This window comes from Calonectris borealis, chromosome 1 (genome assembly GCF_964195595.1).
Source record: "Calonectris borealis chromosome 1, bCalBor7.hap1.2, whole genome shotgun sequence".
NCBI classification, from domain to species: Eukaryota; Metazoa; Chordata; class Aves; order Procellariiformes; family Procellariidae; genus Calonectris; species Calonectris borealis.
Genome location: NC_134312.1, coordinates 212,412,004 through 212,432,055, shown reverse-complemented (window position 1 = coordinate 212,432,055; position 20,052 = coordinate 212,412,004). Strand labels below are relative to the sequence as shown.

At 42.3% G+C, this 20,052-nt stretch overlaps 1 protein-coding gene across 10 annotated transcripts in view; it reads left to right on the top strand.

The window, feature by feature from the left end:
- The window catches only part of PRCP (prolylcarboxypeptidase), a 34,963-nt gene extending 18,405 nt beyond the window's left edge, over positions 1-16,558 (top strand). For 7 of the 10 annotated variants that reach the window (XM_075140184.1, XM_075140194.1, XM_075140185.1 and 4 more), the window contains 8 exons: positions 752-892; positions 2,054-2,155; positions 2,473-2,654; positions 4,203-4,360; positions 5,728-5,900; positions 8,765-8,929; positions 11,355-11,542; positions 15,951-16,558. In XM_075140184.1, the coding sequence (XP_074996285.1) occupies positions 752-892; positions 2,054-2,155; positions 2,473-2,654; positions 4,203-4,360; positions 5,728-5,900; positions 8,765-8,929; positions 11,355-11,542; positions 15,951-16,155 (1,314 nt within the window). In that variant the 3' untranslated portion in view covers positions 16,156-16,558. Of the gene's footprint in view, positions 1-751; positions 893-2,053; positions 2,156-2,472; positions 2,655-4,202; positions 4,361-5,727; positions 5,901-6,954; positions 8,702-8,764; positions 8,930-9,556; positions 9,714-11,354; positions 11,543-15,950 lie in introns of those variants that run through there. The other 3 variants (XM_075140187.1, XM_075140186.1, XM_075140192.1) reach the window with 3 other exon arrangements.
- Positions 16,559-20,052: the final 3,494 nt, after the last annotated feature.

The following is a 20,052-nucleotide window of genomic DNA, read 5'->3' as shown; positions in this document are numbered from 1 at the left end:
AGTGGTGTATATATAGGCTTGCAATATTTATAGGGCAGTGGAAAAAATTGGGGGGAGTATGTAAATTAGTGAAAATTGCAAGGAGAGAAGGAGAAGCAGTCTGTAAAGCTATCTGAAAAATCTGTCAATAGCACAAGAAGTACAGAGAATGAGTGTTTTCTAAGAATTAAAAAAACAACCTCATTTTCTAACAAGAATCTGTTTAAATTTCAACCTTATGCCAAAAGGGGGAGAGAAGGAAGAGGTAGGTTTTTTGTTTGCTTGTTTGTTTTTGGTTTGTTGGTTGTTGGGTTTTTTTAATAAATTATAAGGCTAGTACAGTATTTTCCTAAGTCTCAAAACATTGTGGGGCACTGACGTCTTTTTACTTGTTGATACAGTTTTATTACATCAGATACTTCGTGACGCCTCAGCAGATTTGTCTGATTTCCTAAATATATTTAGAATATCTCGTGTTAAGTATGATACTATTAAAAGAGCATGGATTTTCTTCTTTTTATAGCTGAAAATAACATTTCTTCTTCAGTGTATACACCTGTAATATTGGCTGGTTTCCTTTGTAAAGCAGAAGAATTTTTATGTATTAGGAATCTAAGAATATAAATTAATTCAATGTCATATTTTTTTTAATCTTAGTAAAACTTTCTTGCTTTTCATTATTTTTTAACTGCAGAGTGACTGTCAGCACTTGCAATGGACTCCATTATCAATTTTAGCTTTCTGAACATGATGTTGTTCCTTGTTCTTGCAGATTGATCACTTTGGATTTGATGAAAATCTTACATTCCAGCAGCGGTATCTAGTAGCAGATCAGCACTGGAAGAAAGACAATGGACCAATACTATTTTATACAGGCAATGAAGGAGACATCACGTGGTTCTGCAACAATACGGTATGTAGAAAATAGATTCTTGATTCTTGAATTACAATCCTTCTTTCCAGTAGTGAAAGATACTATGAAAAATAAGGAAGAACAAGGACACAATGTCAGAATATTATTTAAAGAGAAGTATGTAATGGTTGTTATGATTGTTACAGGAGGAAGAGGAAGCTGAAAAAAAGCATAGAGGGTTTTAGCGGGTCAGGGTCCTATTCGAAGCCTATAGAAATCAAAGGGATGCACTTGTATTAACTTCCTGGAATAGTGAAGAAAATTTCTAGAGGAAACACTATAAGGTGCCTCAAGCAAAGAATGCAAATTTTTAGACCAAATTACACCTATCCCAGTACTTTAGATTCCCCAAATAAAATGGGAGGTTTTGATGTTTTGTTTTTTTTTTTTTTCTTTTTTTTTTTATTCTGTACGAAAAATGTGAAGTGAAATGAAGGGGGCTGGAAACCAAAGATAGAGGATTCTTGTTCTCTGACAAGACCTGTGGAAGTTTTTACTTCCCTGACTGATACAAATGCAGAATGGCGCGTGTGGGCATTTTTCAGCCATTTCAATACAAAGTCCAGTAACACGACAGGAGGTGGCCTGTGCTGGGCTCAAAGCAACCAAGGACTGCTTACACACTTTGTTCTGTCAGCAGGTGATCTCTGTCTGCCTGTTTCCATAACTGGTGGTAACAAGCTGCTATCAACAAGTAATAACAAGTTGTAGTTATTTATTAGTTGAAAATAAGTGTATTGCAATGCTCTAGATTATTGCTTGTTGCCAAACAAATTTTGTGTTTTCTGTAATGTAGTCCTAACTCAAATGCATGCTTTTCTCCTGTAGTGTTTTTTATTTCCTATGGATTAAGCTTACGCTATATGATTTCTGGCAGGATTGCCTGTGTGTACTCACAAAACAATACTGCTTAATATTTTGCAGCATTAAAATATACATATTTTCTTTATATGTGTCCCTGTCTCTAGGTGGATATTTGTTTTGTGTGTTTTCTTACTTCAGTGATACTTTAAAACCAAATTGCACTCTGTTTTTATAGTTGTACTTTGATAGTGATATCTTTTTAATGAAAGAGTAAGAGTTGGAATACACTAGACTGAAAGTAGAGACTTTGAAAATAATTGATTCAACTTATTTAAATGTCTGTTTTCCTCCAACCAGGGTTTTATGTGGGATGTGGCTGAAGAACTTAATGCCATGTTAGTATTTGCTGAACATAGATATTATGGAGAATCATTGCCCTTTGGGAATGAGTCTTTCAGCGTAAGCATCTTCTTTTTTCTTCCTTAAATGTGTTCTATACAAACGTAATTCTGCCTATTGTAATTCTTCCCAGTACAATGACTGTTAGCCTGAGTAAGATTTAGATGTACTAGAAGCATACAACTATCCTATTTTTGTAACTATCAATTCTAGGATTTAAAAAAAAAAATGGAGATTTTCTAACACTTCAGGGGACACCTGCAAAGAATATTTCATTCATTATCAGGCACAGATTTAGAACTTGACAGCTGGGGAATAGAAAGACTGCTGCTGGAAATCACTCCCATGCTGTATATAACCGGCTTTCTTTGTCTCAGGATTCCAAGCATCTGAATTACCTGACATCAGAACAAGCTCTGGCAGACTTCGCAGTACTGGTTGAGTACTTAAAGATGACCGTTGCAGGAGCCCGTTACAGTCCTGTCATAGCTATAGGAGGATCTTATGGAGGAATGCTTGCAGCCTGGTTTAGGATGAAGTACCCCCATGCGGTAGTTGGGTGAGTGTACTCATCCTGCTCAAACACAGAGCAGGCATTTGTTACTTCTGTGCTATACGTAGTACAGCACTGGGAAAAGTACCATAATTCAAGCTGGCTTGAATTTTTCACTATTGGGAGGAGGAATTAAGTTACCTTGAATTTGGGAAGAGGCACTGTTTGCTTAATAAAAACAACTGTAGGTTAGCAGGTACCGTATGGTGTATATTTTCAGAACTATGTGTTAGGTTTGTAAAAACAATTACTATGAACACTGACTTTACATCTAATCTTTTTTAGGGCCACTAGACTTCCTGGTGACTTGAGGCAGGTCTTTAATCTCTTCTGTGCATTAGTTGCCCTCTGGGAAACAAGATTAGTAAATAGAATCACAGAATAGTTAGGGTTGGAAGGGACCTTTAAAGGTCATCTAGTCCAACCCCCCCGCCATGGGCAGGGACATCTTCCACTAGATCGGGTTGCTCAGAGCCCCGTCCAACCTGACCTTGAATGTTTCCAGGGACGGAACATTTACCACCTCTCTGGGCAACCTGTGCCAGTGTTTCACCACCCTCATTGTAAAAAATTTCTTCCTTATAGCTAGTCTAAATCTACCCTCTTTTAGTTTAAAACCATTACCCCTTGTCCTATTGCTACAGGCCCTACTAAAAAGTCTGTCCCCATCTTTCTTGTAAGCCCCTTTAAGTATTGAAAGGCCACACAAGGTCTCCCTGAAGCCTTCTCTTCTCCAGGCTGAATAACCCCAACTCTCTCAGCCTTTCTTCATAGGAGGGGCGTTCCACCCCCCTGATCATTTTTGTGCCCCTCCTCTGGACCCGCTCCAACAGGTCAATGTCTGTCCTGTGCTGAGGACCCCAGAGCTGGACGCAGTGCTGCAGGTGGGGTCTCACCAGAGCAGAGTAGAGGGGCAGAATCACCTCCCTCAACCTGCTGGCCACGCTGCTTTTGATGCAGCCCAGGATACGGTTGGCCTTCTGGGCTGCGAGCGCACATTGCTGGCTCACGTGCAGCTTTTCATCCACCAGTACCCCCAAGTCCTTCTCGGTAGGGCTGCTCTCAATCCCTTCATCCCCCAGCCTGTATTGATACGGGGGGTTCACATGGGCCCACTTCTCGAGCTTGTCCAGATCCCTCTGGATGGCATCCCGTCCCTCAGGCGTGTCAACCGCACCTGCTAGAGAGTAGAATTTTGTGGGCAGGGGCTCTCTTCAGTTGAGTTTGCACAATGCCTAGTGAGAAAGACCTAGTTGCTAGATGAGAATGAAAAATAATAAAGTAAGCAAGTCTGAATTTCTACTTTATGTATTCACTCATATCTTTGTCCTAGAGTCCAAGACTTAGAACCTTCAACAGCCTTTGCATGCAGACCTATGGAATAGATTTGCAATGTTATGGTTAGTTCACCTAGGGCTCAGTGTCCAAGGTGAATTATAAATGCTACTTAGATAGTGGCTGTGGGGAGGGTATTGACCAGAGGACAGAAGTTCACTTTGCGGGGATTCAGGATGCGTATGTTTTCCAAAACAATCTTTTTATGTCCCTTTGCAGAGCTCTGGCAGCCTCTGCCCCAATCTGGCAGTTTGGTGATTTGGTCCCGTGTGGCACTTATTTCAGCATAGTGACTAATGATTTCAAAAAGAGTGGGACAGGCTGCTCAGAAAGCATCCGGAATTCCTGGAATGCCATTAACCACCTTTCCTCAACAGGTGAGACCTCACCAACACTTTTTCAAAGGGTCATAACGTTCAGGATTGTGTTATGACTTCATAAATTCAGCAAGTTTATGTTATGGCTTTCACCTGTATATGTATTGGTTTTTTTGAAACTATACTCTTAGTTCTGAAAACTACCAAATGAGCTTAGCATTATTTTTTAAATGTCTGTTTTGTTAGATCACAAGCTTCACTCATACCTGGTGTGATTCAGAACCCAGGTCCAAACATCCCTAAGGTCAGACAGGAGCTGACTCCAGATCAGAACCTCAAGGCTTGTATTCCTTTCTGACAAAGTAGGCCAGATAGTTGCTACTCTAATAAAAATAGTTTAAATACCAACAGAGGCAATCAGGTATAGAAAATCACTGCAATCCTTATGGATTCAGTGCTAGGGGCACAGTTGAACTCGATCTTAAGGGTCTTTTCCAACCTAAATGATTCCATGATTCTACAAATACCTGAAAGGAGGTTGTAATGAGTTGGGTGTCGGTCTCTTTTCCCAGATAACAAGTGATAGCATGAGAGGAAACAGCCTCAAGTTGTGCCAGGGAAGGTTTAGATTGGATATTAGGAAAAATGTCTTCCCCGGAAGGGTTGTCAAGCCTTGGAACAGGCTGCCCAGGGAAGTGGTTGAGTCACCATCCCTGGAGGTATTTAAAAGACATGTAGATGTGGTGCTTAGGGACATGGTTTAGTGGTGGGCTTGGCAGTGTTAGGTTTACGGTTGGACTCGATTTTAAGGGTCTTTTCCAACCTAAATGATTCTATGATTCTATATCAGATGAGCTCACTGTATAGCAAAGGAATTAAATCTAAAAAAAAAAATCTTGCTACTTGAGTTCAGTGTCCTAAAGAGAAAGCCTGATATGATAAGTTAGCTAATTAAAATCAGGGAAGCTGAACTGGACGAGTTCTAGACCAGATAAAATAATGAAAGGAAAGGCCAGGAGAGTCCCAAGAGATCTGTCGATTAATAGTCCTTGCACTGTGAGCTAGCTGGTTTGAAGTTTTCCTTTCAGCTAGCTGGTTTGAAGTTTTCTTTTCTTTGGAAGAAGAGCACCTTCACGTTACTTCCTATGAAAAAAATGCCAAATGTCTTGTAAATCTGTCTTTCTTTTTTTTTTTTTTTTTTTTTTTGATAATGTTATCTTAGCTGTGACATACCCGTACGCTGAAGTATGCAGATTGTATTTCCCTTCAGTTAGAGGTGCTGACTAAAATTTGATCTGCTATGCTTGGATGTATGTGGAATAATTTCACCAGATTAGTTATGCTAAGTGAAATATTTTTTTAGCAGCAGCACAACTGACCTATATGTTAATGGTACAATACATTAATTTATTTTTTTTTAATTAAAGACGCGGGTTTACAGTGGCTTTCCAGCACATTTCATTTGTGCAGTCCATTAAAAAATCTTCAGGATGCTGCTATGTTGAAAAACTGGCTGAGTGAAACATGGATAAACTTGGCTATGGTGAACTATCCCTATAAAGCTGACTTCTTGCAGCCTCTGCCAGCTTGGCCTATACAGGTAACTAAGAACTAATGTCTTGTAGAATTGACCGTTTGGTTTAACTAATTCTCTCCTTCTCTCTCAGTCTGCACCTTTTCCTTTATTTTTGGCTCTGTAGAACCAACATGGCTGAAAAAAGAGAACCAAGGCAATATCTTCTTGTGCATCAACTGGTTTGTTGACTAACTGCCACTTGTAGGGCTAATGGGTTGCATCAAAAGCCCAGAAGAAGAAAAGTGCCACGGATGACTGAAAAAACTCAGCTGTCCTGCAGAGTTGTTCTTGAGGAGCAGAAATGTTGCACAAAGAGAACATGCAATTAGAGCTTCTGATGCCATGCTTAGCTGGCAGAGCTTGCAAGTAAAGAGAGAGTTTTGAGCCTATGTCCTTTTTGATGTGGGAGAACTAGTGAGAGAGGAAATTTGGATCCCCACAAATGTATTCCTTGCAGGGTCACTTCTCAAAGCAGAACCACTTTTCACACTTGCAAACCTTCACTGTTTTTGTGGTTCTGTTTATCTGCAGTGCTTTCTCCAAGATTCCTGTTTTCTTGGAGTGTTTTTATTCTTTTAAGACCCTGGCTGAATTTTCTTGCAGGGCTTTGGGTTACTGTGTATGGCAAGTAAGTAGATAAAATATTAGAATTTTTGGCTATTAAACAGTAGTTAAATATAAATTAAAAATTTCCCTTGTGTAGAGCTGCCTGATGGAGGAGGGGAGGGACATTCATCTGTCCTATGTGGCTGTCTGCAGAGGGCATTATGAACACCTTGAAAACTATTTCTGCTTTGTTATCAGTCTGACACAACCTAAGAAATGTGCTCACCTTCACCACTGTCCATGCTGTCTCTGTTTGACTGAGGTATAAACCTGTTGTGGTTTAACCCCAGCCGGCAACTAAGCCCCACACAGCTGCTTGCTCACTCCTCCCCGGTGGGATGCAGGAGAGAATCGGAATTGGAAAAAGAGAAAACTCATGGGTTGAGATAAAGACAGTTTAATAGGTAAAGCAAAAGCTGTGCGTGCAAGCAAAGCGAAACAAGGAATTAATTTGCTACTTCCCATCGTTCAGCCATCTCCAGGAAAGCAGGGCTCCATCACGCATAGCAGTTATGTGGGGAGACAAATGCCATCACTGCGAACGTCCCTGCCTTCCTTCTTCCCCCAGCTTTATGTGCTGAGCATGACGTCATATGGTATGGAATATCCCTTTGGTCAGTTGGGGTCAGCTGTCCCGGCTGTGTCCCCTCCCAAGTTCTTGTGCACCCCCAGCCTCCTTGCTGGTGGGGTGGGGTGAGGAGCAGAAAAGGCCTTGACTCTGTGTAAGCACTGCTCAGCAGGAACGAAAACATCCCTGTGTTATCAACACTGTTTTCAGCACAAATCCAAAACATAGCCCCATGCTAGCTACTGTGAAGAAAATTAACTCTATCCCAGCCAAAACCAGCACAAAACCTAAAATAGAAAAGACTGTGGCTCGTCTGGACAAACTGATGTATGAAATCTGAGTTATTTAAGCTGTTCAGATATTTTTTCTGAAACAGAAGCTCTAATCTGACTCCGAGGGTGAGAAAGGGGGGGAAAATCTGTTTGAGTAGCTGGATATATATGTATGTTGCTTAATCTGTTCTCTGTTGTGGGCTGCCAGTACTTTCTTAGAAATACTGATCTCTTGTCTCTACCACGCAGTCTGAGCTTCAGATACAGGGCTGTCTGCAGCCCTCTGTTCTGCTCTCTGTCCGCAGTGTGTATTTGCATGAATTAGGGAGCTTTCCAAGCCTCTAATTGCTGAGTTAAGAACTGATGGCAGAGCTAGCCAAACCATAAAACCTACTTGGAACGGCAAAATGTGGAAGCTGTGCTCTGACGTTGTCTGTGGGGAACAAGGGAGGGATCAGTTTCCTAGTTTCCACAATGAAAACGAGGGGAAAAGATTATACGGGGGAGGGAAGGATAGTAAGTTCACTCCTTGGAAGATGCACAATTTGCATTGGCCATGTGAATTGTCCCTGTGTGCCTATGCGCCTGTATTTGAACGGTGTTGGAGTTGCAGTGCATCCTTTGCTCCTTGCAGAGAGTAATTTTGCATTGTTCCGATGGGCTGGGAGCTCAGATTCACAGCTTTTACCCTTCACTGTTCTTGTATTAGTCCCAACTCCATGGGAGCAGGGGTAAGGAGAAGGCCTTGCCAAAGAGAATATTGTTGCTTTAAAAAAATGTTTTAAGATTAAAAAACTTTCTGGGGCAGTAGCTTTTGTGTTTTCTGTTTGTTTTGGTGCTTTTTTTCCCCACTACTTGTGTCCACAGTTAAGATTTTGAATTAAACTCTACCTGAGATTGCTCTTAATTTTTCACTGGCAAAACAGTGTCTTGTTCCACTACCTCATATTTTCCAAACACGAAGAAGTAAGAGTTTTGCATGTTGCTGTATAAAAGGACTTAAAAATATTAGAACTTTCCTTACATGGATGTTTTCATTTGTACTACGGCAAACTGCAGGGAACCCCAATCTCTGCCCGGAGCTTCTTTATTATATATTTGCATGTGTTATCTTTCATTACAGAGGAGCTAAATACTCTTTATTAAGTGTTATCTATTTTAAAGAATGGGAAATGGATTGAAAAGCTTGGTGAATGAAATATTAAGGTTGCACTGGTTTTAAAGTTTTAGTTGGGAAATGTAAAGTTTCAGGTTCCTCATAATAGCATGCACCATGCAAATGGATACTGTTTTTTATGATAATGCTCAGGGTATATCGTTGCATGGAAAGACACTTTCTGGAAGTGGTCTGACTGTACTTCAAAAAGAAATTGATATCCTGTCAGGTGTCATTAATCTTATTTCTTACAGATTTAGACCCCCCCCTTCTGTCTTCGTTGCAGGAAGTCTGCAAGTTCTTGAAGGATCCCAGTCTCTCTGACAAATTGTTGCTGCAGAATGTTTTTCAGGCAGTAAATTTATATTACAATTATTCAGGAGAAGCCTCATGCTTAGACATGTCTGAGACTGCAACAAAGAATCTGGGCGAGTTGGGTTGGTACTATCAGGTATGCGCTCTATCCTTTCTAAATTGTAACTTGAGGGTTTTTTTGGGCTAGAGCTGATGAGAATTGTCAAGTCATTTAACTGTCAATATATTGCACCAGATGTAATTGATGTACTGATGACAAATGTAAGCATTAAGCAAGTATGATTGTAATGGGGAGGGCAAGGCACAAAAGAGAAGCAGCTTTCCCAGGAGGTTTAGGTTGTGTCTTCATTATCTAGCTAATTGTTGAGTTTCAGCTCTTCATATTGACTGAAAATGATGTACAGCAGCAGCACCTTGGTCTTCTAATCCCCCCCATCCCAGCTGTCCACTTGAATTTGTGCAAGCAAATATGTCAGGATATGTTGATACTGATTTCTTTCAACTAAAGCTCTTTATCCTGTAGCTCACTGAGACCCAACCTTTCCCATCAAGTAGGTAGCAAAAATACAGATCGCTGTGGTAAGGGGTCCAGGGCATTCTGCTCTTTCCATCCCATTTACTAAGCACATGCAACACACTGACATACAGTCTGTCTTCTGAGGAGCAGGGCAGCTGCTTCCAGAAGCAAGGTGTTAAGAATTTGATGTTCAGGTTGTGACCATCTGCTCTTCGCTACTGTCTCCTATGTATTTGTTCGGGACAGCCCCAGGAGATGTGCAGGCTTCAGAAGTTGTCCTCTGAGAAAGGGGGGAAACAAAGAATATCGCAGCTGGGCTCATCAAAACAACACATCTACTCTGCCGCTTGTTCCCTGCCTGCTTCTGAGGGCACATGGGAAAGGGGACAAGTAGCAACAGACTGTGAGTTAGATTAATTGCCATGGTGGGGGCTATGTTGCTTCCACGATATAATTTGTTTTTCATTTTTAGCTAGTATCACTAAGGTATCAGAGAATAGTTAGTGTGAAAGATGAAATTTTTGCTTGGTATCTGTTCTGGCCCATTGACAAGAAGGGCTGTAAGGAGGATCCGGGGAACTACAGCCTGTCAGTCTGATCTCAGTGCCAGGGAAGGTTATGGAGCAGATCATCTTGAGTGCCATCACACAGCACGTACAGGACAACCAGGTGATCAGGCCCAGTCAGCATGGGTTTATGAAAGGCAGGTCCTGCTTGACCAACCTCATCTCCTTCTATGACAAAGTGACCTGCTTAGTGGATGAGGGAAAGGCTGTGGATGTTGTCTACCTAGACTTTAGTAAAGCCTTTGACACCGTTTCCCACAGCATTGTCCTGGGGGAACTGCTGCTCATGGCTTGGACAGGTGTACTCTTCGCTGGGTAAAAAACTGGCTGGACGGTCAAGCCCAGAGAGTTGTGGTGAATGGAGTTAAATCCAGTTGGCGGCCGGTCACGAGCGGTGTTCCCCAGGGCTCAGTACTGGGGCCAGTTCTGTTTAAAATCTTTATCAATGATCTGGACGAGGGGATCGAGTGCTCCCTCAGTAAGTTTGCAGACGACACCAAGTTGGGCGGGAGTGTTGATCTGCTGGAGGGTAGGAAGGCTCTGCAGAGGGACCTGGACAGGCTGGATTGATGGGCCGAGGCCAACTGTATGAGGTTCCACAAGGCCAAGTGCCGGGTCCTGCACTTGGGTCACAACAACCCCAGGCAATGCTACAGGCTTGGGGAAGAGTGGCTGGAAAGCTGCCCAGAGGAAAAGGACCTGGGGGTGCTGGTTGACAGCCGGCTGAACATGAGCTGGCAGTGTGCCCAGGTGGCCAAGAAGGCCAACGGCATCCTGGCCTGTATTAGGAATAGTGTGGCCAGCAGGAGCAGGGAGGTGATCGTGCCCCTGTACTCGGCACTGGTGAGGCCGCACCTCGAATCCTGTGTTCAGTTTTGGGCCCCTCACTACAAGAAGGACGTTGAGGTGCTGGAGCATGTCCAGAGGAGGGCAACGAAGCTGGTGAAGGGCCTGGAGCACAAGTCTTATGAGGAGCGGCTAGGGAACTGGGACTGTTTAGTCTGGAGAAGAGGAGGCTGAGGGGAGACCTCATCGCACTCTACAACTACCTGAAAGGAGGTTGTAGCGAGGTGGGTGTTGGTCTCCTCTCCCAAGTAACAAGCGATGGGATGAGAGGAAACGGCCTCAAGTTGCGCCAAGGGAGGTTTAGATTGGATATTAGGAAAAATGTCTTCACTGAAAGGGTTGTCAACCACTGGAACAGGCTGCCCAAGGAAGTGGTTGAGTGACCATCCCTGGAAGTATTTAAAAGACGTGTAGATGAGCCGCTTAGGGACATGGTTTAGTGGTGGACTTGGCACTGTTAGATTTATGGTTGGACTCAATCTTAAGGGTCTTTTCCAACCTAAATGATTCTATAATAGTTTGACAGTAATTACTGATCAAATCTTGTTTGAGCTTTTTTGTTTAAATACTGCACTAACAGCTATTGGACAGTCTCCCGGGAATACATCTTGTTGCCCTGCTCTTTCTTTCAGGCTTGCACTGAGATGGTGATGCCCATGTGCACAGATGGCGTCAATGACATGTTCGAGCCTCAGAAATGGGACTTTGATGCACTTTCAGAAGAGTGTTACAAGGTGTGGGGTGTGAGGCCTCGCCCCTCTTGGATTCTTTCTATGTATGGAGGGAAAAACATCAGTTCACACAGCAACATTGTCTTCAGGTGAGCCTTGTTTCAGCTTCTAGAGTGGAGTCTTCTACCAGTTTGGGTTGTCAGTGCAGATAGCCTGCCCTACGCAGCAAAAGGACCTGTCTCCAACACTCCAGCTGAATAAATGATGGGCATGCTTTGTGTTGCTCTTGAGAGTAAAATGGTCAATCTGCAGTGGCCAAAGAAGCCAACTGTTCTGTCACGGCTTGTGTGACTCTAAAAGAAGAATCTGGGTTGGGATTCTGCCAAATGTAATTTTTTTCCCATGTGGATTCCTTCTTATCTTGTGGCCAAAGTCCAGGTTTCCCATGCTGGTAAATCTGTCTAGCTTTTATGACGCCAAAGCACTGTTTCTTCCACATAAAAGGGAAGGCTAAACAAGCTCTAGCTATAACACAGGATCTCAGTCACTAAAATTGTTGCTCTGGGTGATATCCTTGTGGAGGGGCTGGCGTGATGTTCCTTTTTCCCTTTGATACAGAAGAGAGAGGGAAGTAACTTGGGGAGCTTTCCTGTCACTGCCAATTGCCCTTTTCTTTTAGTGGTAATTAGACAAGTTTCAAAAAAGTTGTGTAAGATCCAAATACAAAGAGATGTTTCCATTCTAGTAAGGCGTATTGGTAATACAGCAGAAGTTTGTGTGAAACATCTTTGTATGTGGACAAAAAGTGATAGAAATGTTTGAGTCTAGTGCAAAAATGGGTGCATGCTGTTTGCTCTCTACTCAGCCTTCACTTTCCTTATTTTTAAGGTTAAACTCTGCTTTTCTTTAAAGATACTTTTGCTGTGAGTTTCAAAATTTTGAACAGCCAAGTACTGGCTGTTCATTAGGTTGTTTCATGGTAGGGAGGCATTTAATAAACCCATTGAAGCCTGTGCTTCAGGAGTTCTGACTTGCTGTACTGATTGCCCACTGACAGCAGCTCCTGGATATATATTCCTCTGTACTCTGGTTAAAATTGTGCAAGGCCTTTTCAAAAAAAACCCTGCCATTTCTTTAAACAAAACTCAGAATTAGTCTGTTGAACTTGGAAAATAGGTGTGTATTTTAAAAGTAGAAAGTCCTCATCTGAATTGGGGATTATTCTCTGGATTTCAGCTGTTAGCATTGTTCTGTTTGGCTCCAAAGGCCTGTTGCTTTCCTCTTGTTTGTCTCTTGCTGTTTCTGTCCGAGCAGGATATCTGCTCTAGAGTGAGAAATTCCACCCTTTTTTGGAAAACTTGTTGGTTTTACTTAATTTCTGCAGAGTGTTGCTTATTTCTAAGGCTTCACAGCTCTGTACAGTAGAATTCTGCTTTGTAAGCGATAGACAAGCAAACAAATCTAAGTAAGTGTTTAAGAATTTATGCCAGCTGAAGGAGCTTGAAATGAGAAAAGCTTGAAAGCAACCAAATGAATGAAGTAGTGCTGTACACACAAAGCTTTGGATCTCAAGCTGGGTTGTTTCTCTTCAAACAAATACATTGTCAACACTGTACATTTTATATAAGAGTCTTTTATCCTCAAACATTGCAGAGTGCTTTACAAAAAATATCCCTATGTTTAGCAGGGGATGTGGCTCCCTGTGGGGTAAAAAGCACTGTGTTTCAAGTGTCAGGCAACTTGCACAACAGTTTAGCACAGGAAGGGAAGAATACTCCATCTAAAGAGAACCACTGTAGGGTGGTTTTATCCCGCCGCAGTGGGATTTGGCCAGGATGCTTGAACTGGTGTTGCTGCTTCTCCCTCTGTGAGCAGTGCATCGCTCTGCAGATTCACGCCGTGTTGTATGTATTGTATGTATTGTATGTATTGTATGGTATCAGCGCAGGAATCTCCATTGCCACTTTGGTACCTTCTTGGAGGTGTCTAGTGTGTGAGTGGTTACTTAGGCTGTAGGCAGATATTACTTGCCTGTCCTGGGCAGCACATCTTTATTAAAACACTAGTTTGAGGAAATTGGGGTTTTCAGAGCCCTGTTTGCCCTTTCTTTTCCATCAATTTCCACTCCTGATGCTTTTACTGTAACACGCTCTGTACTTGGTCTGGAAGTGCTGCACAGTGGTGGAAGCGGCATTTTAACACTGTTCATGCATATGGTGGCAGAGAGCTTGTAGCGGTTGGTAGTGTCTCGTCATCAACATACTGTGATAGTCAAAATCAGCCCAGGTTATATCAGACAGTATGAAATTTGGTGTGCCATCTAAAAATTGATATTTTTCAATCTGGATGGATCACACCTGTGTTGTATGCTTCTAAGTTAGGGCACCCACCTATCCAGTTCTGTACTGGCAGGGGAGAGGCAGAAAGTGAAGGCTCTGTTTTGAGAGATACTAGAGCTATGTGCAGAAGGGGGGACTGTTACCATAAAAGAAGGGTATAGAGGAAAAGGAAAGAAGGCAGAACAATGCCTGGCTGAAGAGAAAAGATGAGAGAAAAAAAAGTGAAGAAAAGGAAACTTGGCAGTTGTGGAGAGTGGGCATGTTAAAAAAGGATGCACAGACAGTGCTGCTAAGATTGAGTAAAACCGCTCCTTGTTCTGGGCAGGGCTGGAGGGCTGAGGAGGCTCTGAAGAGATGATAGGAAAGGGAACTGTTTGCTGTGGGATAGGCAGGACCCTATTTATGCTGTCAAGGAAATATGCTGAATTGAAAACAAGACTAGCGTGCTGATATTTTGCATTAGGTTTTTTTCTGAAGCCCTACTTGCCTGGCCACTGCTAGAAAGGAATGGCTGACTTTTTTATTCTTTCTTTTCTTTTACTTCTTCTGTTTACATTGGGAAACTCCTGTCCTGTAAGATGGGCAACTAAGTACTTACATGCGTGCTTAGTTTTAACACATAAATAATCCATTCCAGTTGGTACTGAATTATCTTACCCTGTAAAACTGTTAAGACTTATGATTATTTTGTGGTGAGCCCTCCATCCCCCCTCCTCTCAGCAAGTATCACTTCCCAAATTGCGTCAGTGCCTCTGGTGCCATCATTTGGCAGGAGCCGCAGAGGACGCAGCCAGAAGCTCCCAGAGAAGTCAGAGGCAGTGTTGTTTTCTTGTGGCATGCTTAGTTTCCACATGACTGGGACGAAAAGATCCAAGTCCGTGTACATCTTGGGTCTCTCAGCAACTCATCCCCCTGTTGCCAAGGTGCTCTGCTGATTCAGGCGACCTTTTAAATCCAATGCTTTTTGCTTATTGGGCAGCTCTGTATGCTTTTTGTTTTGCAGATACAAAATGTTTCTCTTCTCCTAAGTCATATTTAGAATCACTGAAAATAAAGAACTATAGAGATTCCAGATACTTGTGTTTGTTTTTTTTTTCCCCAATGGAGAAACAAATAAAGTATTAGTTCAGGTTTTTACTCTTACTTATTTCTACAAAACTCTTTTTTACTCATTATTTCTTTCTGATATTTTCTGCCATTGTGGTATTTTTCTAGCTGCATATCTCTTTATGTCCAAGGATGTTTTAATTTCTTGGATCCTCCTAGAAATTTACACTAACATACAATAGCCCACCTCTAATGTTTCCTTTTGTGGGCAGGTCCACTGTTTTAAGTGAGGAACAGATCTAGATTTGCATAGTTCCATAAGTATACGGATGTCGATTTCTTTGTGCAGAAGGATGGACCACACATAGGAAGAACATTGAGGTAAAGGAAAATAAGATGTTGTAGGGATTACTGGGTCAAGTCCAAAGCTAGGAATGAGAGATGCAAAACCCTCACCTCAGTTCAGCCATTGGCTTGCTCCATGGACCAGGCTTTATTTGGAGCCAGATCTACAGTGCAAGGAATCCTTTCATTGATTTGGGGTGAGGGAGGAGGGGGAGTAAATTGCATTAAATTGTCCTGTCACAGAGGAAGAGTCACTTTAGGCAGTTTCTTGAGGGATAAAAGCTTTATTTTAATATGGTTGTTTGTTGTTAGAAATAAGGAGACTAACGGAAGGTCCGAGTATTTCTTTGCAAAACTAGGTTGGCAGACAGCCGAGACAACAAAAGATAGAACTTCCTGAAAATTCAGCTCTAATGTGTCCACTTGGTTATTAGTTTATGGCAGGCTGTGAAGAAGGAAAGCAAAATGGTTTGATTTGGGAATTTGGACATGTCTTCATACAGGGGAACCCTTTTATGACAATGACAGGTGGCAGCAGATCTATCTCCAGAGGCTGTGGCACTATTATAGGTTATTATCTGAATTAGCAGTTAATTAATGACAGAACTTAAGCCTTGCTTAAGCTGCTAGCAGCTCCATACCTCTGTCAAGAAGGCTCCTCTCAGCAGAGGGGTGGGCAGAAGACATTGAGACAGGGCTGAGGTCTGTTTCTGTCTGTACATATGCAAAACTAGTTGAAAGACAATGTGGATATGCTGATGTGAGCTGCAGCCCCCCTGCTGTCTGCTGTGCAGATGTACCCTAATGAGATATTCTTTCCTTACAGCAACGGTGGCCTGGACCCGTGGTCTGCAGGTGGGGTGACCCAGAACATCACCGATTCCCTCGTGGCAATTGTGATCCCGGATGGAGCCCATCACCTGGACCTACGCAGCCGCAACCCGTTGGACCCCAAATCTGTGCAGCAAGCTCGAGCCTTGGAAATCTGCTACATGAAGCAGTGGATTGAAAAGGCCAGGCACAGCCACTGAAGTGGTACTGCAACAACTGTGGCCATTATACCTCCGTTGGCTTTGCTGGGAGCAGGGCCAGGCCTTATCGCATGGTCCTCTGAACATTTCACTCCTGCTTCCTCACCTGTGTTGCAGTGCTAACCATTGCTTGTGCCCATGAGAGAAGCAGGCAGCAGACAAATGGAGAGCGTTGTCAGATAGTAAACTTTAGTCAAAGGATTGAGATGCCTGCTCCGGCTTGCTTTCCTCTTCTGCTCTTCTCAAATGCTGTACTTTACCATAAAGTAAAGGGTTCCTGTTCTAGGCTTGATGCCTTCCTCGCTGCGTTAGGTGATTGTCCTGACTGCTGGTATATACAGTGGATTAAATGGCAGTGCTGTTGATGATGAAACTCCTGCTGCCTTCAGCGGGATTGAATTTCGGACATCCTCAGCTGGTGTAAACTGTCATGGCAGGGGCATGGAGATAATGGAGGAACAGCAATCACATCTTACTGTGATGTTTGGTGGAGAGGTAAGGAAGGCATGGGGAAACTGGCTGTGCCGTTTGTAAAGAAACTAAACAGCCCTTACCCTTTTGAATCAACGCTGGAAAAGAAGTAAATATCTTTTCTCTTCTTTTCCTTAGTTTTCTGGCAGCTTATTAATCAAAGCTGCCTTAGGTGGCTTTTCCATTCTACGCTGTACTGAATGGTCAGGGCTGGGCCCGGACTCACTCTGCTGATAACTGGCTGAGCACGCACAATCTGCATCAGGGTTTTATTTCTTCCTTTGCTGTTTGTCCTAATCCTGAAATATCTGCCACTGTGATGATGGTTGCCAAAGAAAACTCTGGGTATATTTTGTGTATGTGTGTATCCTCCACAAACACTTAGCTTTTTCAAATCAGGAAGCTTTCGAAGCTATTCTCTTGAAGAGCAAATGTGACACTTGTGCTGGCTAGATCTTATGAAGTGACAAATAATTGGGGCTGTGCCTTGTGTGGGTTCCCCCTCCCCCCATTCTGTGTATTGTTCAAATTCTGCATGATCTGTTTGCTGATGGCTCTTCAATAAAAGCCTTTTTAAAAAAATTGTTTGCGGGACAAACTATTCAAAACACAGAATGCAGCTATCCTCTTGGATCAGCCTAAAGCCTGATGCTGAGCTCAACAAGCCAGGTGCAGTGCGCTTTCTGTAAGGCTTCCAAAACAGACAAACTGCCCTGATTCATGAGACAGCATATCTGACATTAATAAATGGCTGGGGCAGTCCCCTCGTTTTCCAGCTTTGGCTTCATTCACACTGAAGCCCTTCTTCAGAAAGGATTCTTTGCGGTTTAAAGGACAACTCCATTTCAGAAAGACTCAGGCAAGGCTTCTTTCTCCAGACTCTTAAAATTCCAATTCTCTTGAAAAGTTTTCTCAGCTTTGATGATATGCCTGATAATTGAGTATTTTCCTAAGACACCAGGTGGTCTTTTCTCTTTCCAGTCTCCTCCCATCCTCTGGGAACAAAGCGAACCCGATGCTGAAATTTTATCTTTTAAAACACTCCTGTGCATCATCTTTCTAATAGAGTTCCTGGCATTCCCTTGTCTTGTGTTAAACACGGCATTTATGTTCAGACTCTGCAATCTGAACCTCTCATGCTCTTGAGCAAGGTAATTACTTAAGAGACTATAGAGAACCACAGGGGCAAAAGGAAGACCTACACAGAACTTGCCTGAAACCTGTTGAGTGAAAGCTGTTGGCAATCCCTTTTCCAATAGTTCCAATTTTTGGTACTGTCCTGTAAATATACTCCAGTCTCTTGTTTGTGTACTTTATGACATGGTGGCCTTGAATTTTTTGAAACAAATTAAAATGATTGTTTTCTAATCAAGTGAGTTACAGTCAAGTTTTTAGAAATACCATTGTATCTTCTTACGTGTTAATTACGTATGGTAATATCCTGGTTTACTGCAAGGCAAGGAATGGAATCTGCAGGAGTAAATATAAATTTGGGGGTCATGAATGGTTTGTAACTGCAAGCAAGAGCCTGGTCCAGCTGCTCCCACTGATTGCTCAGGGTGCTGCTCCGAGTGCAAATTCTGGGAAAAACACTTCCATGTTGTATGTAGAAAGATGTCAGGATATTCATGTAATTGGCTGTGAATGGTCCAAATTAACAGCCACTGTATATAGCAATATATAGTAATCAGCTTGTGTCTCCCTCTCTCTCTCTCCCCTGCTAGCTAACTTACTGTCTCAGGAAACAGCTGCTTCTTTGTTGTTTGGAAAACATTTTGTAGTTTCAATCAGAATAAGAAATCTAAACTTTCATTCCTCTCTTCTTTTTTTTCTTCCCCTCCTTTCATAAGCAGAAAAAAAAATGCCTTTAATGAATCTGAAAAAAAAAAACCCTGCCATTTTGAATTTTGAGAAATTGCATTTAAAAACAGCGTTCAGTGTTTTGTGGTTTGGGGTTTTTGGGGTTTTTTGTCTGTTTGGTGGTTTGGTTTTTTTTTTTCTAATTTTACTATTCCACAGTTTCTGTCTGTGAAACTCTGATTCTAGTGCACTTTGGAACAGGTTCTTACTGCTTGGACCAGCTTATGAATTAGGTGACTGGCTTTCTGTTATTTTTAATTGTTCTTCCTTTTTACTTTTTTACCCCTGAAGCTGAGTAGTTGAAACTTTAAGTCTTATTTACCTTAAGCATTCAGACTTTGTCTTAAAATGTATGTACGCATCTCTGTATGCTGCCGAGGGACTGTCTGTGGTGTTTGGCTACCTCATCTAAAACGTTACCTCTCCTGCTAGTTTCATGCAGGTGAGAACAAAATGGGCCATGGAAAATGGCTGATTTCCCTTTCCAGGTATGTGAGGATGGGCCATACTTCATCTAAGGCTTATGTATGTCCTTGGCACGTGTCATGAATGATTGGAATTTAAAAATGTTTCCTACTCATTGGAAAAAATGTGGGAGGAAAAAGAATGAATGATTTGCCCAAAGTGTGAATCTTACTGGTGAAACTGCAGTTTGTATCAATAAAAATGAGTTAAAATAATGAAATGTGAGTTTCTGGAATTGGATTTTGTTTTGCAAGGACATGGATTTTTATCCCTTGGCAGATTCGGAGTTCTGCCCGTAACGTTGTCTTGTTTGTGCTTGTCTCTGGTGGAGTGGGAGGACAGCTAGTTAAGGTCATCCTCAGGTTAGACACAGCAGTCAAGGTGTCAGATGATGAGTCTGCACTTCTTCGGTAGTTTCTCATTTCAGAGGTTTAGCTGCCTGGTGAGGAGCAGGTGTGTGGACTGGTTGTTCTCCATAGGTGACCATGTTGAATGCAATCAAGCTAGCTATAACGGGAAAAAAATCCATTTGTGTTATTGCGGTCCCAAGCAAACTTCCTACGTGTCAGTGAGATGAAGGTTGTGTGGATGGATCCGAAACACTCCCTCACCTGGCAAGTGGAGGTTTTAACTGGGCTGTGTAGCCCAAAGAGTTAATCGGCCAGGGCTGAGGCTGCAGAGTCTTGGGGGGGAGCTCAATAGGTTCTGCAACTGGTTGTGTTTGTAGGTAATTCTCACTTTGAAGATCATCAAACGCTGCATCATCAAAGGAGACTATAGAAAGGAAGGGCCCTCCAGGAACCTGGAACATGGTTTCTAAATGACAGGGAAAGTATATGCAAAGTGAGAATCAAGTTTTGTCTCCCATAGTGTCTGCCCACCAAATATGTTGCAGACAAATATCAGTATGCTTTAAATAAAGGGATTAATTTTTTCTACCTCTGCTCTTAAAAAGGGTTGTGAATCTGTTCTCTAAAGAGTGGAAAGAATCATGAATGACCTAAAGAGCTTTCTCTATGTTAAAGGCTTTGCACATTGACACTCAGATATTTTAGCTCCTTCCAGGATTAACGGTGGAATCATTGTGTCTTTCTGAGAGCA